The following is a 22,276-nucleotide window of genomic DNA, read 5'->3' as shown; positions in this document are numbered from 1 at the left end:
TTCCCATTAGATATGGGCCAGATTCTGATATCCAAATTTTGGAGTTGCATCCCTGTTGTTTTCCAGCCCAGTATCTAATTGAGAGAAAGACACCTGTGGCAGTTGCCAATTCACCATTTTACTATGATTTCTAAGGGAGAGTTCAAATAGCCAGAGTGTGTGCTCCTCCAGTGTTTACCTGTGTCTTGGAGTGTGTGTGAAAAAGAACTATACTTTATTAAGAGTCTCTTTCATACCAGAAAAAAAAAGACCAATAATGACTGAGGAGGCTGGGGATGCACTACCATTAAAAAAATTACAATACTGACTGCATTTGTAAACAGAATGTAGGACCCAGGTGCATGTACGTCACACCAGGTTTTGGGACTCCCTGTCCTATGTTTCACACACAAGAGCATCCCTCCTCTCCCCAGGGATGTTACTGTCTTGTCACAGGAGGATTAACTGAAGGCCAACCTCTGGTCATGAAGATGGCAGATGAGTGAGGAGGAGTGATGCACAGATTATACATTTGTCAGTGCAGTATTGTACAGTGTAGTGGGGTATGTGGATTGTATGCCAGTACTGAAGATACAGTACAATCCCACACCTGCATGGAGGATGAGTGGATATATGAGGGCATAGTAAAGGTTGGTTTCGGTATCCATAGCTCCGTGTTTCTCTGCTTCCTCTTTTTGTAACCTTTGCATTTCTTGTTTTTATGAGAGTTAAGTTGTTTGCATTTTAATCTACAACATTATATGAAGACCTTTTCCAATCCATTGTTGATACCTATTTAAAAACTTAACTGTGGTTTAACAAACATTTTAGCCTGCCCTAGTGGAAGTTCCAGTTGACTGCATTATAATCTTTCAGCTGGGAGACTGTGAGCCTCAGTAATCCAAACTTCACATAGCCTGTTTCAGTTTTCCTAGCAGTGTTTAAAGTTAAGAACATCCGTTTTGCAATGTGCTGTGCAATGAATAGGGTTCTACCAAATTCACAGTCCATTTTGGGCAATTTAATGGTTATAGGATTTAAAAAATCATAAATTTCATTATTTCAGCTATTTAAATCTGAAATTTCACTGTGTTGTAATTGTAGGGGTCCTGACCCAAAAAGAAGTTGGCTGGGGGGCTTGCAAGGTTATTGTAGGGGGGATTGCGGTACTGCTACCCTTACTTCTGCCCTGCTGCTCGCGGCAGCACTGCCTTCAGATCTGGGGAGCTGGAGAGCAGCTCTGAAGGCAGAGCTGCCACCAGCAGCAGCGCAGAGGTAAGGATGGCATGGTATGATACTGCCACCCTTACTTCTGCGCTGCTGGCAGAATGCTGCCTTCAGAGCTGGGTGCCCAGCCAATAGCCGCTACTTTCTGGCTGCCCAGCTCTAAAGGCAGCGTGAAAGTAAAGGTGGCAATACCATGACCCCATTAAAATAACCTTGTGACTCCACCTGCAGCTCCCTTTTGGGTCAGGACCCTGAATTTGAGAAAAGCTGGTCTCCCCCATGAAATCTGTATAGTATAGGGTAAAAGTACAGAAAAGACCAGATTTCATGGTCCGTGATGCATTTTTCATGGCCAGGAATTTAGTAGGGCCCTAGCAATGGACAATACTTATCACAAGAAGGTAATTCACCCAGCAATATAAGGGCAACAAATGTCCCAAATGTAGAGAACTGTTATGGTTCTGCTTTTTAGGCGTGGGCAGCTCCAAAATGGATGCACAGGGTAGATCCAGGCTTGCATATCTAATTCAGCAGGGAAATTTGCAGTATGACTGGAGATGGCTATATAAGTAGTGTGCAGGACTCACTGCCCCTGTTTTTAGCCCAGTGGCAACCTACAGCGCTCAAGCTGATTTTCAGTGGCACTCACACTGCCCAGGTCCTGGCCACTGCATTTTAATTTAATTTTAAATGAAGCTTCTTAAACATTTTAAAAACCTTATTTACTTTACATACAACAATAATTTAGTTATGTATTATATTCTTATAGAAAGAGACCTTCTAAAAATATTAAAATGTATTACTGGCACGCGAAACCTTAAATTAGAGTGAATAAATGAAGACTCGGCACATCACTTCTGAAAGGTTGACAACCCCTGGGCTAAAGTATAAGCTATGGATGGGGCTTTTCCTGTACCTTTCCCCTAGGTAAAGGGTGGATTTTGACTTCCTTGACAAATCCCCACCAAGTTGCCTTGCAAAAAATCCGTTTAACTCAGACTTTGTGCTGAGAAAGTGAACTTCACTTAATGTACACACACATCATACCAATAGCCCTTCTACATTCTTATGCCCCAGTTAAACCAAGAATTCCTTACCTTGAAAACTTCGGTTCTGACTGATAGGGTAAGTGTTTCCAAGGACCACCCTACTGGGATCAATCACAATCTCTTTGCATACTCCTGCTGCTCTCAGAATTTCTCTCTTCCCACCTCCTTCATAAAGGCGAAGGGTAAATTCGTTTTCGATTCTCTCCAGGGTGATATGATGCCACTCACCATTATCAATGTTGTAGGAGGGAAGGTTTACGGCATAGTCTCCATCACCCAGGTTATAGGAGACAGTTAAGAATCCCTGAACAACCTTGTGGATTATTAACAGAGTATTAGGGAAGAAAATCACAATCACTCCTGTATTTGATCAGTCAGGTTACTTCAACCAAACTTCTTTTAACTAATGAATAATCTTGACAAAAACATTTACTTAAACGTAGACAAAGACAACGGGCTGGCTCAGAGGATTAGGAATGTGATTCTGTCACATCTGCATTGTCAGTTCAAACCAACCCAGCTCAGCAGTGATCAACTTGTTACCATTTCTGGCTGTTAGCTCCCCTATGTGACATTAATTTGGCACTCTCAATGCAGGGACCAACACAAAAACTGCTTGTGCATCTTTCCTGGCAGTGTCATCAAAAAATAGTGGAAATTGAATTATATAGTCTCACTGGAGGAGTGGGACGTGCAAGGCTGCCACTCGCACAGCCCTTGCAGGCAGCTGTCAGACCAGACACTGGACTAGGTGGGCCACTGTTTTACACTGCAGCCAATGGGATGACACGGGTGTACGGTCAGTTTAATTAGTGGAGAATCAGGCCCACTGTACTAGCATGAATGGACAGAATTGTACAGTACAGATTTTCAGGGGCTAGTTTTGTTTTACATGCTAGGGTAGCGTACTGCACAAAAGTACTCTCTTACTCACATTTCACTGGGCTACACATGAGCTGGAATTGAATTCATTCTGTGCTGTGATTGTCCCAGACTGTTCACTAACCTGCAGGGTGATGTGTTCATCCATGGCTCGGGAAGACAAGCTCATGATGACACTATTGGGCTGTCGTGTCCTGACTGTCACCTCTAACAGCATCCTGCGGGCAGGTGCAGCAACAGGAAGCAGATACCGAATGTGGCTCCCTGGCCCAAAGGAATATTCTTTGGCAACTAAAAAATTAAAAAACTTTTAAAAATTACCCTAAGCAGAGAAAGAGCGATATAAGTAAAACAAGTAATTTCTCCAAATTAGTGTAAACAGCCCAGTGAAATGGTCTCTAGTGCTGACATAACATGCCTTTTGGGGGAAGTCCTTCAAGCCTTTGCCACTGCTCCCCCAGTAGCTGTTCCCCTGCCTTCATTTTCAAAGACTTCGTAGATTCCTCCACTGAGTAGGGCTAGGTGCATCTCCATCTGGATCCTGTTAATGCTGCTGTTTAAATGCTCAGAGGGTGTTAAGAGAAAGTAACAAAAGGTCCTCCCTCACACTGCTCTTTCCCCCAGGGACTGAGCATATTTTCTGCACAGGGATCCCTGCCCAATTACTCATAAACTTTAAGGTCAGAAGGGACCATTATGATAATCTAGTCTGACCTCCTGCACAATGCAGGCCACAGAATCTCACTCACCCACTCCTGTAACAAACCCCTAACATATGTCTAAGTTACTGAAGTCCTCAAATCGTGGTCTAAAGACCTCAAGGTGCAGAGAATCCTCCAGCAAATGACCCATACCCCACACTGCAGAGGAAGGTGAAAAACCTCCAGGGCCTTTGCCAATCTGCCCTGGAGGAAAATTCCTTCCCAACCCCAAATATGGCGATCAGTTAAACTCTGAGCATGTGGGCAAGACTCACCAGCCAGCACCCAGGAAAGAATTCTCTGTAGTATCCCACCCCATATAACATCCCATCACAGACCACTGGGCATATTTACCTGTGAATAATCAAAGATTAATTAATTGCCAAAATTAGGCTATCCCATCATACCATCCCTTCCATAAACTTACCAAGCTTAGTCTTGAAGCCAGATATCTTTTGCCCCCACTACTCCCCTTGGGAGGCTATTTCAGAACTTCACTCCTCTAATGGTTAGAAACCTTCATCTAATTTCAAGTCCAAACTTCCTAGTGTCCAGTTTATATCCATGTTCTTGTGTCCACATTGGCACTCAGCTTAAATAATTCCTCTCCCTCCCTGATATTTATCCCTCTGATATATTTATAAAGAGCAATCATAATTCCCCTCAGCCTTCTTTTGGTTAGGCTAAACAAGCCAAGCTCTTTGAGTCTCCTTTCATAAGACAGGCTTTCCATTCCTCAGATCATCCTAGTAGCCCTTCTCTGTACCTCTTCCAGTTTGGATTCATCCTTCTTAAATATGGGAGACCAGAACTGCACACAATATTCCAGATGAGGTTTCACCAGTGCCTTGTATAAAGGTCCTAACACCTCCTTATCTTTACTGGAAATACCTCACCTGATGCATCCCAAGACCGCATTAGCTTTTTTTAACAGCCATATCACATTGGCAGCTCAGTCATCCTGTGATCAACCAATACTCCGAGGTCCTTCTCCTCCTCTGTTACTTCCAACTGATGTGTCCCCAGTTTATAACCAAAATTCTTGTTAGTAATCCCTAAATGCATGACCTTGCACTTTTCACTATTAAATTTCATCCCATTACTATTATTCCAGTTTACAAGGTCATCCAGATCTTCCTGTATGATAGCCCAGTCTGTCTCTGTGTTAGCAATACCTCCCAGCTTTGTGTCATCCGCAAACTTTGTTAGCACATTTCCACTTTTTGTGCCAAGGTCAGTAATAAAAAGATTAAATAAGATTGGTCCCAAAACTGATCCCTGAGGAACTCCAATAGTAACCTCCTTCCAGCCTGACAGTTCACCTTTCAGTATGACTCGTTGTCTCCCCTTTAACCAGTTCCTTATCCACCTTTCAATTTTCATATTGATCCCCATCTTTTCCAATTTAGCTAATAATTCCCCATGTGGAACCATATCAATTGACTGAGCCCAGTGCCTCCCCAGCACTCCTCCTCTTTTCCCAGCCTGCTGACCAAAGCCCAGGTAGCTCCGTAACTAGAAATGAATATTTTAATTATTTTTAAAGCATGTTTACAGCAGCTCTTTTAAAATTAACACAAGGTAGAAATGGCCTCATTTAGCAACACAATGGGAAATGCCTTTTACTTTTGCTCAATTAACTCTTCTTTTTCTCCAGCAATCGACTGAATGCCTTTTTGAACTCCTGCTTGAGGATGCAGATCAAACACAATCTCTCCTGTCTGCCCTCAGTCTCTGACCAAGACAATGGGAAGAGGCTGAGGGCATATTTAAATTAGTGTAAGAAATCGGTGGCCACCTAGGACTTTATGGTTGTCACTTTGCTGCACATATTGGCCACCTGGAGGCAGCAGGGATGGAACTCAGATCCTCCTGCACCAAAAATACAGATCTCTTGGCCCTAGAAAATAATATCCTTTCGATGTTAGCAGTACAGTGCTTATGACACCCAGCTGAGCAATTATGATTCTGTCCCATTCCAATTACTCATGAGTGTGTAACACCGACAGACCCCAGTCATTGGCAGGCAGAATCGAACCTGGGGCCTCTGGAGCTTAGTGCATGAGCTTCTACCAGATGAGCTAAAAGGCAACTTGCTCTTAGCTAAGGCTGTAGAGCAGACTCACGTCTCTCAAAGTGGTCTTGGTGCCACTAGATGGGACAGAACACCACACCTAGAAGGTGTGTAGGTTACAAGTGCATAGATACCATCAGTGTAAAAGAGATGATCTGGTAATGAGGAAGACATTTCAAAAAGGAATTAAAATGAAGGATGGGATTAACAAAAAATGCCCAACCAAAAAATCAGAACATGACCCTGAGCAATATGTTCAAAGCCTTATCAGAAGTGTCATTAATTGTGAACATTTTAAGCAAACTGTTCCGTAAATTGCACCATCACAGCCATCAATAACATCATAGAGAAAAAAAGACTTCACCTTTATCACATCTGTAGCCATAGTAACCGGGCAAACAGTGACAGCTGAATGATGTCCACTCTCCAAGACATCTTCCATGAATACCACAGGAAGAGGACGCAGTGGTCTCACAGCTCCCATCTGTCAATGCACAGCCAGGAGAGCTATTCAAGGACTCTGCAGGAGATTCAAGGTCATACACCTTAAAGAGAAAATCATAGAACATTGTGATTTCGTTTTAACAAGCAGTTAAACTTTATCCCGGAGATAAATTCCTACACTAAACCACACTGTATAACTCTATCTAATTTCTCTCTTTTGTGGAGCTGAAGCCATGTTTTGTTTTAAAAGGCACTAGTTTTCAACATGTTTAATAAATGTTTGACTTTTAAATATTAAACATCAAGAGTCATATTTTGCATATGGATATGCTTATGCAACACACACTGACAGTATTCAAAACAAAGCTGGCATGGGTCTATATATATTTCATTAACATTCAGAAATTCCTTGAGGGGGAGTTAGGGAATGTTACCTTGCAGGACAGATGGATAAACAATAGAAGGCAGGACAGAAGGAGATAAACAACAGCACAGTTTCTGTCTCACAGAAACATCTGTTTCCAGGTAAGAGAGAGTTTTTTATGTTAATTATACAAGCCATGCAAAACAAAAAACAATACCATTGTGCCTGAAATAAGCTGAGTTGAATCTGACATTTAATAGAAAAAAAACCAAGTGGTGGTTTACTTTAATGGGAGCTGCACATGTGTATCTGAAGCCATGATGTGTGCCTTTAAAGTTTCTTCTAACCAACCAACATTACAACAGACTGGAAACTGCCTTTTTCTGTTTCCCACTGGACTCCCACATTGCCAGAGAAACACAAATGACAACACATCTCCTCAGTGCGAATCAGAAATGCCAACTGTCATTAAACCCATAAATGGTGTGTTCTATTGCTTTATATATGGTAACAAATTTATTCATCTTTTACATCATTTTGTTTAGCAACGCTATGAAGATCACCTTTATGGCGATTTGTGGAGGTTACAGCCTACTCAAGTGTCCTAATGATAACTACTTTCCCGTAATTTAGCATTATTTGAAATGACTCATCAGCCTAGGACCTTACCATTAAGTTCTCTATTTGCTAGTCAATGTAAACAACATCTTGTACATGGACATTTCTGCTGTTGAACATATAACAATTGCTCAAAAAAAGGGTAAAAAATAAGCATGTAGGCAACTCATTGAAAATAAGAGATGGATTATAGGGCCAATCCTGCAGGGAGCTGCTAAACCCTTATGGGACCAGTCCATTACTAATGAGGACCAGAAGAGTGCCTACATCTTCAGAATACAAATCCAATTTCTCAGACAAAATTCCTAAAACTCTAGACCCAAAAGTGAAACATCTTTACAAATGCAAAAATCATGACATATCCTCTCTTACCTGAGTATCCAAGATGACATTGCGCAGGCAGCCAGTAAAATGCTTGTGTTGTAACTGAGGGTATGAATATGGAATTGATTCTTTTACACCACCCAGCTGAAGAACTTGGATCACATCCAAATACCTTTGAACAGTGAGATGCATAATAAAAATGAATATGAATGGGCCTGTTTTACCTTAAAATAGATACACCACAGTACAGGGAAGATAAATAGCACCAGTCCTGCATTTCCAAGGAATAAACTGAGGAATGGCAACTTTCTACAAGGATAAGAAAAACTAAGAACCAAATTCTCTGCTAGTGTAAATCCACTGAAAACAATGGAGTCACCCAGCAGAGAATTTGGCCCTAAGGCTTACATATGGAATTTTCAAGTTTAGCACTGAAGTGGTGGGAGTTTTAAGATGGTGAGCACTTCTGAAAAATCCCACTCTAAATAGACATGTGACTAAGCAAGGAATGTGCGTGTTGCAATCTAGGAATCAGACTTCAAGATTACAAATTATTCTCAATTATATAGATTGGCACCATTAAGGTAACCCTCCTGAAGTCATAAAATCACAGAAGTGTCGGTGTGGAATTACTCCAGATTTACACTTGTGTAATTGACAGCTAAATTTGCCCTTACACATTTATGTTTGTTACTAGTTTCAACTGAGAGTTTACAAGATTTACAGTATTGAGCAAATAAAATCTGATCTAGCTGGGGTCCAACCCTGCTCCGTTTAAAGTCAATGGAACAAATTCATTAGTAAGATTTACAGTAGTAGGTCCAATAATTGCTTAATAATTAAGGAGCATCTGTTGAGCGAGGAGAATAATCCTGTGGTAAAGGCATAGTACTATGGACCAGGAGATATGGATTCTGTTCCTAGATCTACTACAGACTTGATCTATGACCTATCACAACCTCTGAGGTAGGTTAGTTTATTAATGTTTGTATAGCGCTTTGAGATCCTTGGATAGAAGATGTCTTCTGAAGCATTAACCACCCTGCTTTCATCTTGATAAATTAGATGTTTAAAGATATTAAATTATTTTTCAGTTAATCTCCAGAAGTGCACAGTTACCTTCCTCTTTGTGGAATAGTCCCCATGACCTCACAGTTTGTGCGGTCTTCCGTTGACAACCATTTACCTAGTCCCTCTATCTCTGAAACAACAGCTGCACTGCAACGATCCAAAGTGAATCGAACATCCTGCACCAAAACATAGAAGGCTACTGTCATACCATAAAACGAAGAATTACACTATGCTTCACTGAACTGCTTCAAACGTTGTACTCAAGTTTTAGCCGTTTCCCTCTCGCGCTATGCAAATAGCGTGTCTGGGCAAGTGGGCGCTGAAAATCGGAGTGTTACAGAACCTATATACACCCTAGAAGTAGGTCTCTAGGCCATGCCAGGGGCCCATGCTAACCCTGTCATTTGTGATTGCAGGAGACATCGTGAGGAGGGTCAATGTCTGTCTGGATCTGTAGGCTCTCTATTGCGCATTGGGCCAGTGACATGGTGACTAGGTCAGCAGGTGGATTACAACTGAGATTCAAGGCTGAAGCTGTATGCCTGTGATGATATGGCCGATCAGCTCATGCTCCTTCTCACTTGACGATGGCCGGACAACAGGCAGCAAATGTCCTGATTTTTAACTTTGGTGTAAATGATCTTGGGGCCTGCACCAGATTGAATTTAAGAATTAGCATCCAGAAGGATGTGGAATTGATTAGAGAGTGGAGGCCACACACAAGACCGGTTTGATCAAGGATGCTTGAAAGGCAAGTTTGGCAGAAAGCTGTCAAGTCAGCCCACATCAAACAGGGCCTGAAAAATGTTAACTGGAAACTGGCTAGTTTAATTTTCGGAGTAGGTGGCTCACAGATCACACACAGAGACATCCAATATACAAGGCCCAAGCTTTTTAGGGGTGACAGAGTTCCTCTCTTGATGTGGGGGCACACATTTGGCTCCATGACCTTAGGGACTGGAGCCAGGCAGGATATCACTGTGGTTGCCAACCCTCCAGAATTATCCTGGAGTCTCCAGGAATTAAAGGTTAATCTTTAATTTAAAATTATGTCATGAAATCTCCAGGAATTCATCTAACCAAAGCTGGCAACCCTAGAAATTGTTACCAAGCAGTGTAGGTCAGAACATGACCCTAAATGTTATACTAATTGGTGGTGTCCTTAGTGGCCAGCACAGATAAGGCTAAAAAGGACCAGGCTTCCAGAAGTAAATGGGACCCAGCATTGCACTGGTGGTCCTTTTGCCTATGGAAAAAAGGGGAGATCTGAAGTGTTCGCTGACTGAGGTCCTGGTAATCTCTACCCCCCATATGTAGGGGTAGATGAGGATTCAGAAGTGAATTGAGTCCTACGGGAAGGCACAGGTGGGTCTACCTCAAATTAATAGTTGTATGGTGGGAGTCCTGAACTCAGATAATCTCCTGGCATAAGAGAGCAGGGATGCCCCTCCCCAGTGTTAAATACATAAAGTTGTACCCAATTGTTTAAAATCCATCCACTATGTCTTGTGTTCATTTGTCTGTGTATCCTGATCATTAAAGGGTTTTGCCATTTTCTGTGTGATTTTCTATACTGCAACCAAAGGCAATATATAAAAACAGGAAAAAATGGGCATGCAACTGTGCATTTAACTTGTGCATTTGATTATAACAGTCACACTCACAAAATGGATAATTGCATTTGCAAATGGATAATTTGGCAAATTTGTGCACACATTTAACTGAGTTGAGAATACAAAGATGGTAAACATTTGTGAAAATTAAGATCAAAATTGCATGTACAAATTGCATGTATTTGTGTGCCTACTTTTTAAAAAAATCTGACCCTAAACTGAAAATGTATAAGATCAATAAATGTCTTACCAGATCATTTCCTTTCCGCTAGCAGAATCTCCCACAACTCTGACACATATGGACTATTCCCTCCTGTCTGCAGTTTCCAGAAGCAGTTCCAAGCTGTTGCACAGCTCATGCTAGCCACTCTCCCTTCTCCAGCTTGCTGCCAGATGATTTATTCTAAAGCTGTGATTAGTAACAACATCAATGTGAACAAGTAAACTATGTACAGTAGGCTATAGCCTACAAGCATAGCCCTCAAAATTAAATATTGTCCCTTGGCTAGGAAGCCAATCAGGGAGCTTAGAAGTGTGTGAGACACTGCTCGCAGAAAGGTAATTATCAAGTAAGAAATTTAACATTCTGCAGCTGAGTGCCTCTCATAATTCTGATATGTATGGGATAACTGCAATATCAGAATCCTTGAGATTTTTGCTGTTTTTGACACAATGAGCTAAACCTTGTCCACATAGAGTAGTAAGCCTTTAGTGTTTAACAGTGGCAAGTCACGACTGTTTTAGTAAGGCATGAAACAACTCACTTGCATGCCTTACGCAGTCCAAAATGGTGTCCTCCATGTAGCATGACCTCACTCATGAGGTGCATGTCAGGTCATACTGTAAAAGCAGCAAAGAATCCTGTGGCACCTTATAGACTAACAGACGTTTTGGAGCATAAGCTTTTCACCCACGAAAGCTTATGCTCCAAAACGTCTGTTAGTCTATAAGGTGCCACAGGATTCTTTGCTGCTTTTACAGATCCAGACTAACACGGCTACCCCTCTGATACTTGAGGTCATACTGTGCGGAGCATCCTCCATGGGGGCCAGATGGAATCATCCCACAGTCCAGATCCAGCTCAATGGTTGCCAGTTGGACAATGCACAGCCGGTTGGGCATGCAGGGCATGAAATACATGGCTTGCATCTACAGGCAGCTAGTTGAAGCTCACCTGTAGGAGAACAGAGTTCCAATCACTTTGGAAAACAGTCCTAATGAAGTTAATGCTTCCCTCTCAAGCGAGACTGTCAGTTGTAGACAGACTGGGCCTGGATGGAGGACTGGTCTTGGTAAAGGATGTCTACTCTCACTGGTAGTGGCAATGGTGGTTCTAATTTCAGTTCTATCAGATTGGAGAACCATAGTCTCTTTTGCCAGTGCAGAGCTAACACTTTCATTTTTGTTTCTCCTTGCCTTATTTTTGGGATCACTTTTCCTAGAAGTGGAAAGGGTGGAAATGTGTATAGCAGGCCTAGTGACCATCTACGCAAAAACAGCATCCATCCCCAGGGATTTGGGGTCTGCTTCCCTGATTCAGACATCATTCTGAGTTGCTGACTGTGCATCTGCAGAACCAGCCTTGGTTCAGCTTTCCTTTTATGTGTATTGCTCTTATGGAAAAGAGGGTCCTGTCTCCACTGCTTTTGTGTGTAGGGTTAAACTTCTCATTCCCCTTGGTTGTTGAAATACACCATAGTGACCATGTTGTCCAGTTGGACCAGAACAAGTTTGCTGTCTAGGTAGTTCTGGAACTTCCGCTGAGCTCATCTTGTCAGCTCTGAGCTCCAATAAGTTGATGTTATGGTTCCTTTCCCAGGGGTTCCAGGCACGTGGCACTGTCCAATGCCCCAGAGCCTATCAGGCTGGCATCGATTGTGAGTGCCTGTGGGTCTGGCATGCATGTAGGAAGACACTTGGGGATGTTCTATGGGATTGTCCACCATTGTAAAGAGAGATGAGCACCAAGTTCAGAACCAGTACCTGATCTTGCATGTGTTCCAGTGAATGATTCCATACTTTCAGGGGAGAGGCCTGGAGGCACCTGATATAGAACTTTGCCCACAGGATGATTCCTGTGCATGAAACCAGGAGGCCAATTAACTAGACATTGAGCTATGGTCAGCCTTGCCCACTTTACCAACATGGTTATCAGGTTCTAGATCTTGTGGAATCTAACCAGTGATGGGTAGATTTTTGCTATAGTGTCTATATCCACTCCCAGGTGAACTATCTATGTGGTGAGAGTAAAGAAGCTCTTCTTGGTGTTTATCACAAATCTGTGTGCTTGAAGCAGATCCAGCATCTGGATTGTGGAACTGTGCACAGGGGCGGCTCTAGGCATTTTGCCGCCCCAAGCACGGCAGGCAGGCTGCCTTCGGCGGCTTGCCTGCGGAGGGTCCGCTGGTCCCATGGCTTCGAGAGTCCCGAAGCCGCAGGACCAGCGGACCCTCCGCAGGGATGCCTGCGGGAGGTCCGCCGAAGCCGCGGGACCAGTGGACCCTCCGCAGGCAACCCGCGGAAGGCAGGCTGCCTGCCACCCTCGCTGCGCCAGCAGAGCTCCCCCTGTGGCTTGCCACCCCAAGCACGCGCTTGGTGTGCTGGGGCCTGGAGCCGCCCCTGACTGTGCATCACTGCTTGGGTCAGAGATCTGATCAAAATGTCATCTAGGAAGGGATACAAGTAAGTACTCTCAGACCTTACTCTGGCTATTATGACCAGCAGCATCTTGATGAAGACCGTGGGGGATGACAAAAGCATTTGATACTGCTAGTGGACCATGCTGTATGCAATCTCAGCAGTCTGTGGTAGCATGGCTGTATGGGAATGTGGAGATATGCATCTGCTAGGTTCACAGAAGCGAGAAAATCCCTTTGGGGCCGGGATGCTACTGTAAAGCTAGGGTCTCTATCTGAAATCTCATTTTCTTCATCTAGCGGTGAGCTGCTTGAAATCCAGGACTGCTGTTACTCCCCTGTACACCTCTGGACAATGAAGAAAATGGAGCATTGTCTTAAGAATCTGTCTTCTGAGGGAACTCTTTCCAGTGCTGCTATGTCCAGGAGACATGAGATTTCATTTAACACCAGCTTGTGTTTGATTGGGTCACCTGAGATGGAGAATTGGATGAAGGAGGGTTGGGTGGGACCCTTAGTTCGAGGGAGTGCTGGCAACTCAACATCTCTCTTACTCACTTGTCTGTGGTTGATTGAGACTGTTCTTCTAAGAAGTGGGAAATTCTGCCTCCTGGATTCAGATCTTGGTGGAGGCATCTTTGTTGTCATAGTGGTTCTCAGAGGTGGTGAATCCTATGAATTTTCCACTCAATCCCTGGTTCCAGGATTTTCCACAGATATAGCTGATGTCTTTCCTCTGGTACCTTCATGAGGAAGATGGACAAAAGGAGCATTTTTGTCTGTTTCTGAGTTTGTAGATCCTCCGAACATTTCAGAGGGGAAAAACCTTTGCTGCATTTTTCCATGTCCAGCTCTGAGCCTGAATCTGAAATCTCCCCTTTCTCAGTAGAAAGGAGTTCATGTTAGAGTCAGAGGATGCATATCTCTTAGGTTTTTTAATACCTTTTTCTTTTTGCTCTTTTTGGATTTTTTTAGCCTTTTGGGCCTCTATGCAGGTGTTGTCATGCAGCTGTGGCCAGAGTGTTAGAAGTTTCCTTTATGCAGCGCCTTGAGCTCTCTGGATATATCTCCCTCAGTGTCCTTCCCCTTTAGGCCCCACTCCTCCTGCCCAGAGGATGGGGTTCAATAGTCAGAGTTCCCTGATTCAAGAGACTTGAGAAGAAAGAAACCTGAGTAGGAGCCCTGCTTCTCTCTCCAGGGAACTTATGACCCATTTTAGGACTTGGGACGGGAACTGGAGCCCCTTAAGGGCTTTTTCCCCCCTCCATTCCTGTTCTGTCCCAGGCCTTATCCCTTGGGCATGTTGGATAAAATCCTCCTTTTTTTTCTTTGGAGTCTTTCTTTGTTCTGCTCTTCATCTCCAGATTGGTCATTTCTGTATTGGAGTCTTGGCATCTTGAGCCAAGGGGACTCAGCATGCCTGTCGAACTCAGAACCCTGTGCCCTAGCAATGCAAGTGTCAGCTGGCTGAGAACAGGCAGGGCACAATTTGCCCTCCAAAGGGCCTGTAAAAGCTGACTCACAAATAAGACACCACTTTGATTTAGCTCAGTGTTTGCACAACAGCTGTGCCATGCCTTGGGGGGGAGTGGGGAGGAGGCTGGCAAGGAGATACCAGGTACTTGAAACCAACCCACCGGTCAATACCCAATCCAGGAGAGAGAGAAAGACTGCTTGCTAATGCCTCCAAACGCTCCCAAACAGATAAAATATAAGTGAACTGTTACTTGATGCTGCTGCAGTGGCAGGTCTGGCAGAACCATAAAGCTGGAGAAGGAAGCATGAGCATGGCTAGCACAGGCTATGCCACAGTTTTGAACTGCTTCTGGAAACTGCAGACAGGAGGGAAATAGCCCATACCAGGGGTTCTCAAACTTCATTGCACCGTGTGCCCTTCTGACAACAAAGTTACTACATGGCCCCGGCGTGGGGGTGAGGGGAGGGGGCACGGAGCCAAGCCTGCCACCCCGAGTAGGGGGAGAGGGGGCTGCAGCTCGAGTCACGCTGCCCACAGTGGGGGGAAAGGAGACTGCAGCCTGAGCCCGCCACCCCAGGTCAGGGTGGAGCCTGGGCTTCAGCTTCAGCCCCTGGTCCCAGCAAGTCTAATGCTGGCCCTGCTGATCCCGACCCACAGTTTGAGAGCTGCTGACCCATATGTAACAGAATTATGGGAGATGTGGAGCTGCAGAAGGATAGATTATGAAATTCGTAGTGCTATCCTCCCAATATTCACATTGTGCATCAGGTCTACAGATACATATGGAATGAAACATACAATTTTCCAGTCTCTCTTTTTATACCTTCCTAATTCTGTATGTATGCAAGAACTAACTGGAAGTAACAAAACCATAAAGTAGAAAACAAGTATCTGACCTGACCATTAGTTCTGACTTCAAGCCGATGCCATCTTTTGTCAGTCAAGTTCAAGTGACTTGGGAAATGCAGCGTCTCAGTGCCTGCACCATGGTTAATTTTCAACATAGGAATGCCACTGGAAAGTTCTAAAAGGCCAACAAGAAAAATTAAAGTTACATTTTTTTAAAATCTAGCTGCAAATATATTTTTCCACTTCTGCTATTTTGATATATGTATTGACTTGATTAGCTTAACAATTATTGTGAACCACAAGTTACTGGGCTCAGTGAAGGAATTATGTGGTCAAATTCTGTAGCCAGTGTTATGCAGGAGAAGTTATTGCCTGTTGGTCTTGTTATTTATAATTGTATTAATGAGTATGCTAACTCTTTGTTAATTAATTGTACGTGGAATCTGCTGCCTGAACTGTGCAGAGAAAATACGCGGCACTAAACGTTTTTTCATGATCAGGCTCTAAACCAAACATTGAAATGTATTCCTTACTAACGCACTAATACCATATTATGTTCTAAAGTAAAAATTAATACTCATTACATGCATGCATATAGGGATGCTATCTCTCAAGCCCTGTCCAAATTAATAAATAAATACAAATTTAACGTCACAGAAGCAAAGTTAAAATCAGGTCATAGATTAATATCCCAATATTTATGTCAATTTAAAATATACACAAATCTGCACACATCTTCTTTCACTAACTCACTGAAAATAAAAAAAATCAGATGTATAGACAACTTTAAACCACTGCATATATGGCTTTGATGGAGCTGTGGGACTGGATTCATCCATCAAGTCATAATCTGTTAAAGAAAACATGTTTCAAAAATGCCTTGAGACTGAAAGAATTTTAAGAAGTAGATTTCTGTCTTCACAAACCACATAAAATAACATGCAACTCAGACTGCATTAATCATGTAATACCTGTCTCAAAAGTATCTGAACTCCTTTAAAGCAATAGATGTTTCCTTGTGGGATTATTTTTTTTTCTTTGTCAATCTGTCTGTTCTGTTTCACTTTGATTTCTTTAGCTCCAGGATGCGCTCAGAACCATTAGCGTAAACTAAAAAATACCCACAGTGTCAAAGATAAAATGTACTGCTAAAGTATTTTTCAAGACACTTTTTTCCTAATTCTTCTAGAGTCTTGCACTCAAGAGACAAACTTTATATGAATCCATCAGACTGAAATAAGAATTCACACTATAATTACTATATTATACATGCAACATCAATTCTTAGAGAATCCTTTCTTCAAGCCCCTACAAAGCATTTAGTTATGTCCTCTGTATGTTGCACAAGTACCTATTGCCATGAAGTTCTCTGTACTCCCAGGCTCTGGATCTGATAAAGGACCACTGTATAGTAAAAGCCCATCTGGAACCTCAGTAATAAACTCTAGGGATAGTAAGCTCTCAAAACAAGGCCTGATGGGTCGAAACCATGCATATCCATTTCCATGGAAACTGTGCTTAGTCTGCTGGCAGTCAGGTCCATGAAATGAAGTAGAACAATGACATCTGAAAGAGCAAATCAGAGGAAGGCTAAAGCAAAACAAATAAATGAATAGATAAAATAAAAATACTATCATCAAAACATTTACTTTTAGTTAGTCTACCAAACTGGGCTGGATATGAATCAGTGATCTAAAAGTTAAAATGTCTGCATCCAGTAACAAATATCCTCAGTCATCTTGACCCTTTTTGAAAAGCTTTTCAACATAAACATTTCCTACTGTTTTCATAGTGACCTTACCCACGGAAGAAATCCCACGAGAATCCTATGAAAATTCTAAAAGATTAATTGGGAATTAAATCTTGAAACCATGAAAGGAGCACTAAAAAGTGATGGAGCTGTGGAATCTGAAATCGTCATAACATACATCCACAAAATTATACCAAATCGTGAAGAACAGCATAGAAAGAGGAGTTAACACCACTAAGGCATTTGTGTTTTTTCATTGGTTTCCATTTAGGGCCTTATCTCGACAGTCCTTATTCAGACTATACTTTCAATGGCTTCAAGACTGCAGGACCAAGATCAGGCCCTCAATTAAAGAACTGTTTTTACTATTAAGTGTAAAGTTCTGCACATGTATCACTTTTCTGGATTTCCCTCAATTTGAAATGTACCGTTTAATACAGATCTGAAGGTGAATCCATCACTTTTCTAGTCCTGTATCCTGTTAACTACATTTGACATTTTAAAAAAAGAAATAAAAGAGACAGCAAGAAAAGTTGCAGTACAAGTTTCCTCACCTGTAACCATTAAGAGTGTCAATACACGTCCCACCATTGAGACATGGGCTTTGGGGGTAGGAGGCACAGGACTGATGAACTCGCTCTCTAGCTGAACAGGTGCAGACTGCGCTGATGGTGATTGTTACAGAGACAAATGACACATTCCCGGCATCCATCACTGTTGGGATGTCACTCACTGTAAAGTAGTTTGTACAACCGCTGCCACCATGACAGTCTGTTGTCCCACACTCGTCTACATCAATCTGTGAAATGTTCACTTTTAAAGCTGTTTGGATCTAAGAGGAAATGCAGTTTAACAAATCACCAGTCTGTCCCTAATGGAATGTTTTCATTTGTTCCTTCAGTTCTGAAAATCCATGCAATCATAAACTTTATGGAATACTTTAATTACATGAAAATTGGTCATTAATAGCCTAGACTTTGTGAGCAACCAAAGTGAGTTAAAGGAAATTATATGTATTCAGTGTGTGTGAAAGTTTAGAGTAGCAATATTTCCTGGAACTCAATAATTGCTATCACTGACAGCCAACTTATTATAGCTGTTCTGGACGGTTAATAATATTTCTAAGGCACCAGAGAGTGCTAGACTGGCAGAGACCAGAGTACAGGGGCTGGGATTATGCCTACAATCTTAGGGCAGCATAAGGCACCCGTCTCTCCACCCTTGCACACTCATAAAGGGCCAAGCACAATCTGGTCACAACCAGCAAGAAAATTCCAAGTTAAGTTTTCTACTCACCCTGTTATGCCCAGATACTGTAAATCGTAAGTTCACTCCCTCAATACAGAAGCATGGCCTGAGCAAGGCACATGCACAATTGAACTGCATTCAGGATTGCTGAGTACCCAGCAGAGTGGCGGACATGGCTTCCTACATTGGCAAGTTCTCGGACATATGTATCCTAATTGTGTTCGGACTCGCTGACACACCTCCACCACATCTCCATTTACCTCCTGCCATATCTACAAGAAGATGCCGTGATCTTCACAGTGTGCAGCGTATTGTGGGATCTCTCTGCACAGGATTTCATTTGTCATTTATGTATTTATTATCTGGATTACATGACTTCATGGAGTTATTCCTGTTTTGCATCATTATGAGGGTAGAACAAAGCTCTCAGTGTCCAAATCCTGAAGCTTTTCGTGCATCTATGGAAAGGTCAAAACCTCTAATTCAGTAACAAATGGCATCCTAGAGTACAGTATCCTAGAGAGGCTTCCACCTAGATGCCAAAACTGAGATTGGGACCCTATTGTATCGACACTACACAACACAGATTGTGACCTAAAGACTTACTCTCTAAATTGACAAGACAGGCAAAGGGTTGGGGGCAAACAGAGGTACAGAGAAGTAAGGAGATTTGCCTGAGGTTACACAGTTGGTAATGGCAAAGCTGGGAATAACCCAGCTCTCCTACCTCTCATCCATCTTGCTATGCACTGGATCATGTATCTCCCAATCAATCATTATTGTTATTTATTTGTATTAATGTAACACCAAAGAGCCCCAGTGATGGCCCAGGACTCCATTGTGCTAGGCACTGTACAGACACAGACAAAAACCCCATCCCTATCCCAAACAGCTTACGATGTAAGATAAAAGACAACAGATGGATATAGCTAGATGGGGGAGCACAAAGAAACAGACACAATATGATTGGCAAAGGAGAATTTCAAGGAGGGTTTTGAAGGATGATAAAAAGTTAGTTTTGTGGATGTTTACAGGGAGTTTGTCCCAGGCATCAGGGGCAGCATGGCAAAAAGCACAAAGGTGTCTGAAAATTTAACTTATTGGGCTGACCAGAGGCAGAGTATGGATACTGAATTAGAGGTTTTGAACTTTCCACGGGTGCATGAAAAGCTTCAGGGTTTGGACCACAGTGTCAGAACCCGGACACTAAGGGCTTTCTTCGATCCTCACAGTGGTGTAAATCAGGAGTAACTCCATGAAGTTAACAGAATTCACCAATGTAAAACTAGTGTGAGCTCAGACTTAGGGCTTAATTTTATATGTTTAATAAGCTGTTACTTTTAGTGGTACAATTTGTGAATTTTTTTTTAAATAAACTCTAATGGCCAAAAACAAATTTTAAAACCTTCCATTCTTTTCTTCTCTTTCCATTTTACTAGTGCCTTCATTTCAATCCACCATCCTTTTAAGAATCTCGACCCTTATGACTAATCTTCAATACATCCTCATAAATATCATGACATATATTGAAAAAGAAGTAGAAATATATCACACAATGACATGATGTATCCTGTCAATGCAGCTATGGGGTATGCTGTTAGTGGGGATTAAAAAATTTAGACAGTTTCGCAATACTGTTACAGAAAAACATGGCGCATACAGACAATTATGATTCCTTAAAACTACTGGGATGGATGTCTTTTGTTGTGCACTAAGAACAGTTATCATAAAGCCATATCCAAAGGAGTGCAACAAATAAATACATTTCATCATTTATTTAAAATTGTAATGAATAATTCTAGTGCTAATTGCCAATTTTCTCTGTTTATCGTTAACTGAAACACATATACAAAAGATAATGGAGGAATTCTATATTTATGTTTTGTTTCTGTAAGTATAGAAAATTGGTGATAACTCATTAGAGCTATTCATTAAACTCTGAAAGGTGATAAATAATTAATAGAAATGCCATTTCTTCAGTAAAATATGTGAAGCAAAAATTATCCTCTTGTTATCACTATGATGAATCATCCCACTATGTATTATGAAGCAGAGTCTATTTGAAATCAATGTAACTTTCCATATTATCATTGTAATTGCTCTATAAATATGCAAGAGAAGCAGCAATTATTTTGCATGAATAGTATCTGCCTCTCTGATTCTGTGACCTTGGCCATTTGGAGGATTCTAATACTTTATATTATTTAACAGACAAAATTACAGACTTTGCAGTCTGATAAAAGTTGGGCAGGTGGCGAGTTGTGATTACTGGCTAAGAATTACACACAATCTATTATCATTGATACCACCTCATGTTTCCATCTTGCCTCCCCTCCCCTTTTGTCTCATCTCCCTGTTGTGTCTTGTCTTTTAGATCATAAGCTCCTTGCAGCAGGGGCTGTTATTTACTATGTATTTGTACAGCAGCTGGCACACTGGGGCTTCTTAGACACCAAGGCCAGAAGGGACGATTGTGATCACTGAGTCTGACCCCACCCTGTATAACACAGGCCATAGAATTTATTTCCCCAAATAATTCCTAGAGCAGATCTTATAGAAAAAAACATCCAATCTTGATTTAAAAATTGCCAGTGATGGAGAATCCACCACAACCCCGGTTAATTATCCTCACTGTTAAAAAAGTGCACCTTATTTCCAATCTGAATTTGTCTAGCTTCAACCTCTGGCAATTGCATTGTGTTATATCTTTCTCTGCTAGAGTGCCATCATCAAATATTTGTTCCCCATGTAGGTACTTATAGATTATGACCAAGTCATCCCTTAACCATCTCTTTATAAAATAAATAGATTGAGCTCCTTGAATCTATCACTATAAAGCAGGTTTCTAATCCTTTTATCATTCTTACAGTTCTTCTCTGGACCCTCTCCAATTTATCAACAACTTTCTGAAACTGGACACCAAAACTGAAAAAAAATATTTCAGCAGCAGTCGCACAAGTGCCAAATACAGAAGTAAAATAATTTCTCTTTTCCTACTTGAGATCCCCCTCTGTTTATTGCATTTGCTCTTTTAATCACAGCATCACAGCGGGAGCTCACGTTCAGCTGATTATCCACCAGGACCCCCAAATCTTTTCCAGAGACATTGCTTTCCATGATAGGGTCCCGCATCCTGTAAGTATGGCCTACATTCTTTGTTCCTAGATGTATACATTTAGCCATATTAAAAACACATATTGTTTGCTTATGCCCATATTACCAAGCAATCCAGATGGCGACTCAGTATTAGTGATCATCATCTTCATTATTTACCACTTCCTCAACTTGTGTGTTATCTGTAAACTTTATCAGGTAATTGACAAAAATGTTAAATAGTGTAGGGCCAAGCAGGGCTTTACAGCTGTGCTCCAGCTCCAAGCAAAAACCTGCAGCTCCACTGCTCCAGAGCTGCTCCGCACTCCAGCTCCGGGCTCCACTCCAAAGCCCTAGGACCAAGAACCAATTCCTATAGGACCACACTAGAAACACACCCATTCAGTGATGATTCCCCATTTACAGTTACATTTTGAGACCTATTAGTTACCCATTTTAATCCTTTTAATATGTTCCATGTTAATTTTAATTTTCTGTCATCCTAGTTTTGTAATCAGAATGTCATGCGGAACCAAGTCAAATGTCTTACAAAAGCCTAAGTATATTACATCAGCAATAATCATCAACCAAACTTGTAATTTCATAAAAATATCAAGTTAGCTAGACCAGATCTATTTTCTATAAACTCATCTTGATTGGGACTACTTATATTACCTTCCTTTTAATTTTTGATTAATCAAGTCCTGTAGCAGCTGCTCCATTATTTTGCCTGGGATTGATGTCAAACTGACAGGGCTATAACTATGTGGGTCATCCCATTTACTCGTTTTAAAGATTAATACACCTCTACCCGGATATAATGCTGTCCTTTGGAGACAAAAAATCTCATCGTGTTATAGGTGAGACTGCGTTATAT

General features: G+C 41.8%; 1 protein-coding gene across 1 annotated transcript in view; it reads right to left on the bottom strand.

Moving 5' to 3' along the window:
• LOC127034315 (neural-cadherin-like) overlaps nt 1-22,276 on the bottom strand; it is a 90,102-nt gene that overhangs the window by 9,205 nt on the left and 58,621 nt on the right. The window contains exons 21-28 of the mRNA XM_050923030.1: nt 17,613-17,890; nt 16,660-16,874; nt 15,356-15,483; nt 8,782-8,909; nt 7,711-7,834; nt 6,277-6,457; nt 3,262-3,428; nt 2,304-2,568 (exon numbers count right to left, since the gene is read on the bottom strand). Coding sequence (XP_050778987.1) covers nt 2,304-2,568; nt 3,262-3,428; nt 6,277-6,457; nt 7,711-7,834; nt 8,782-8,909; nt 15,356-15,483; nt 16,660-16,874; nt 17,613-17,890 — 1,486 coding nt within the window. The remainder of the gene's footprint in view (nt 1-2,303; nt 2,569-3,261; nt 3,429-6,276; nt 6,458-7,710; nt 7,835-8,781; nt 8,910-15,355; nt 15,484-16,659; nt 16,875-17,612; nt 17,891-22,276) is intronic.

The sequence above is a fragment of the Gopherus flavomarginatus genome, chromosome 14 (assembly GCF_025201925.1).
Source record: "Gopherus flavomarginatus isolate rGopFla2 chromosome 14, rGopFla2.mat.asm, whole genome shotgun sequence".
NCBI classification, from domain to species: Eukaryota; Metazoa; Chordata; order Testudines; family Testudinidae; genus Gopherus; species Gopherus flavomarginatus.
This window is presented reverse-complemented; position numbering and strand designations above follow the sequence as displayed.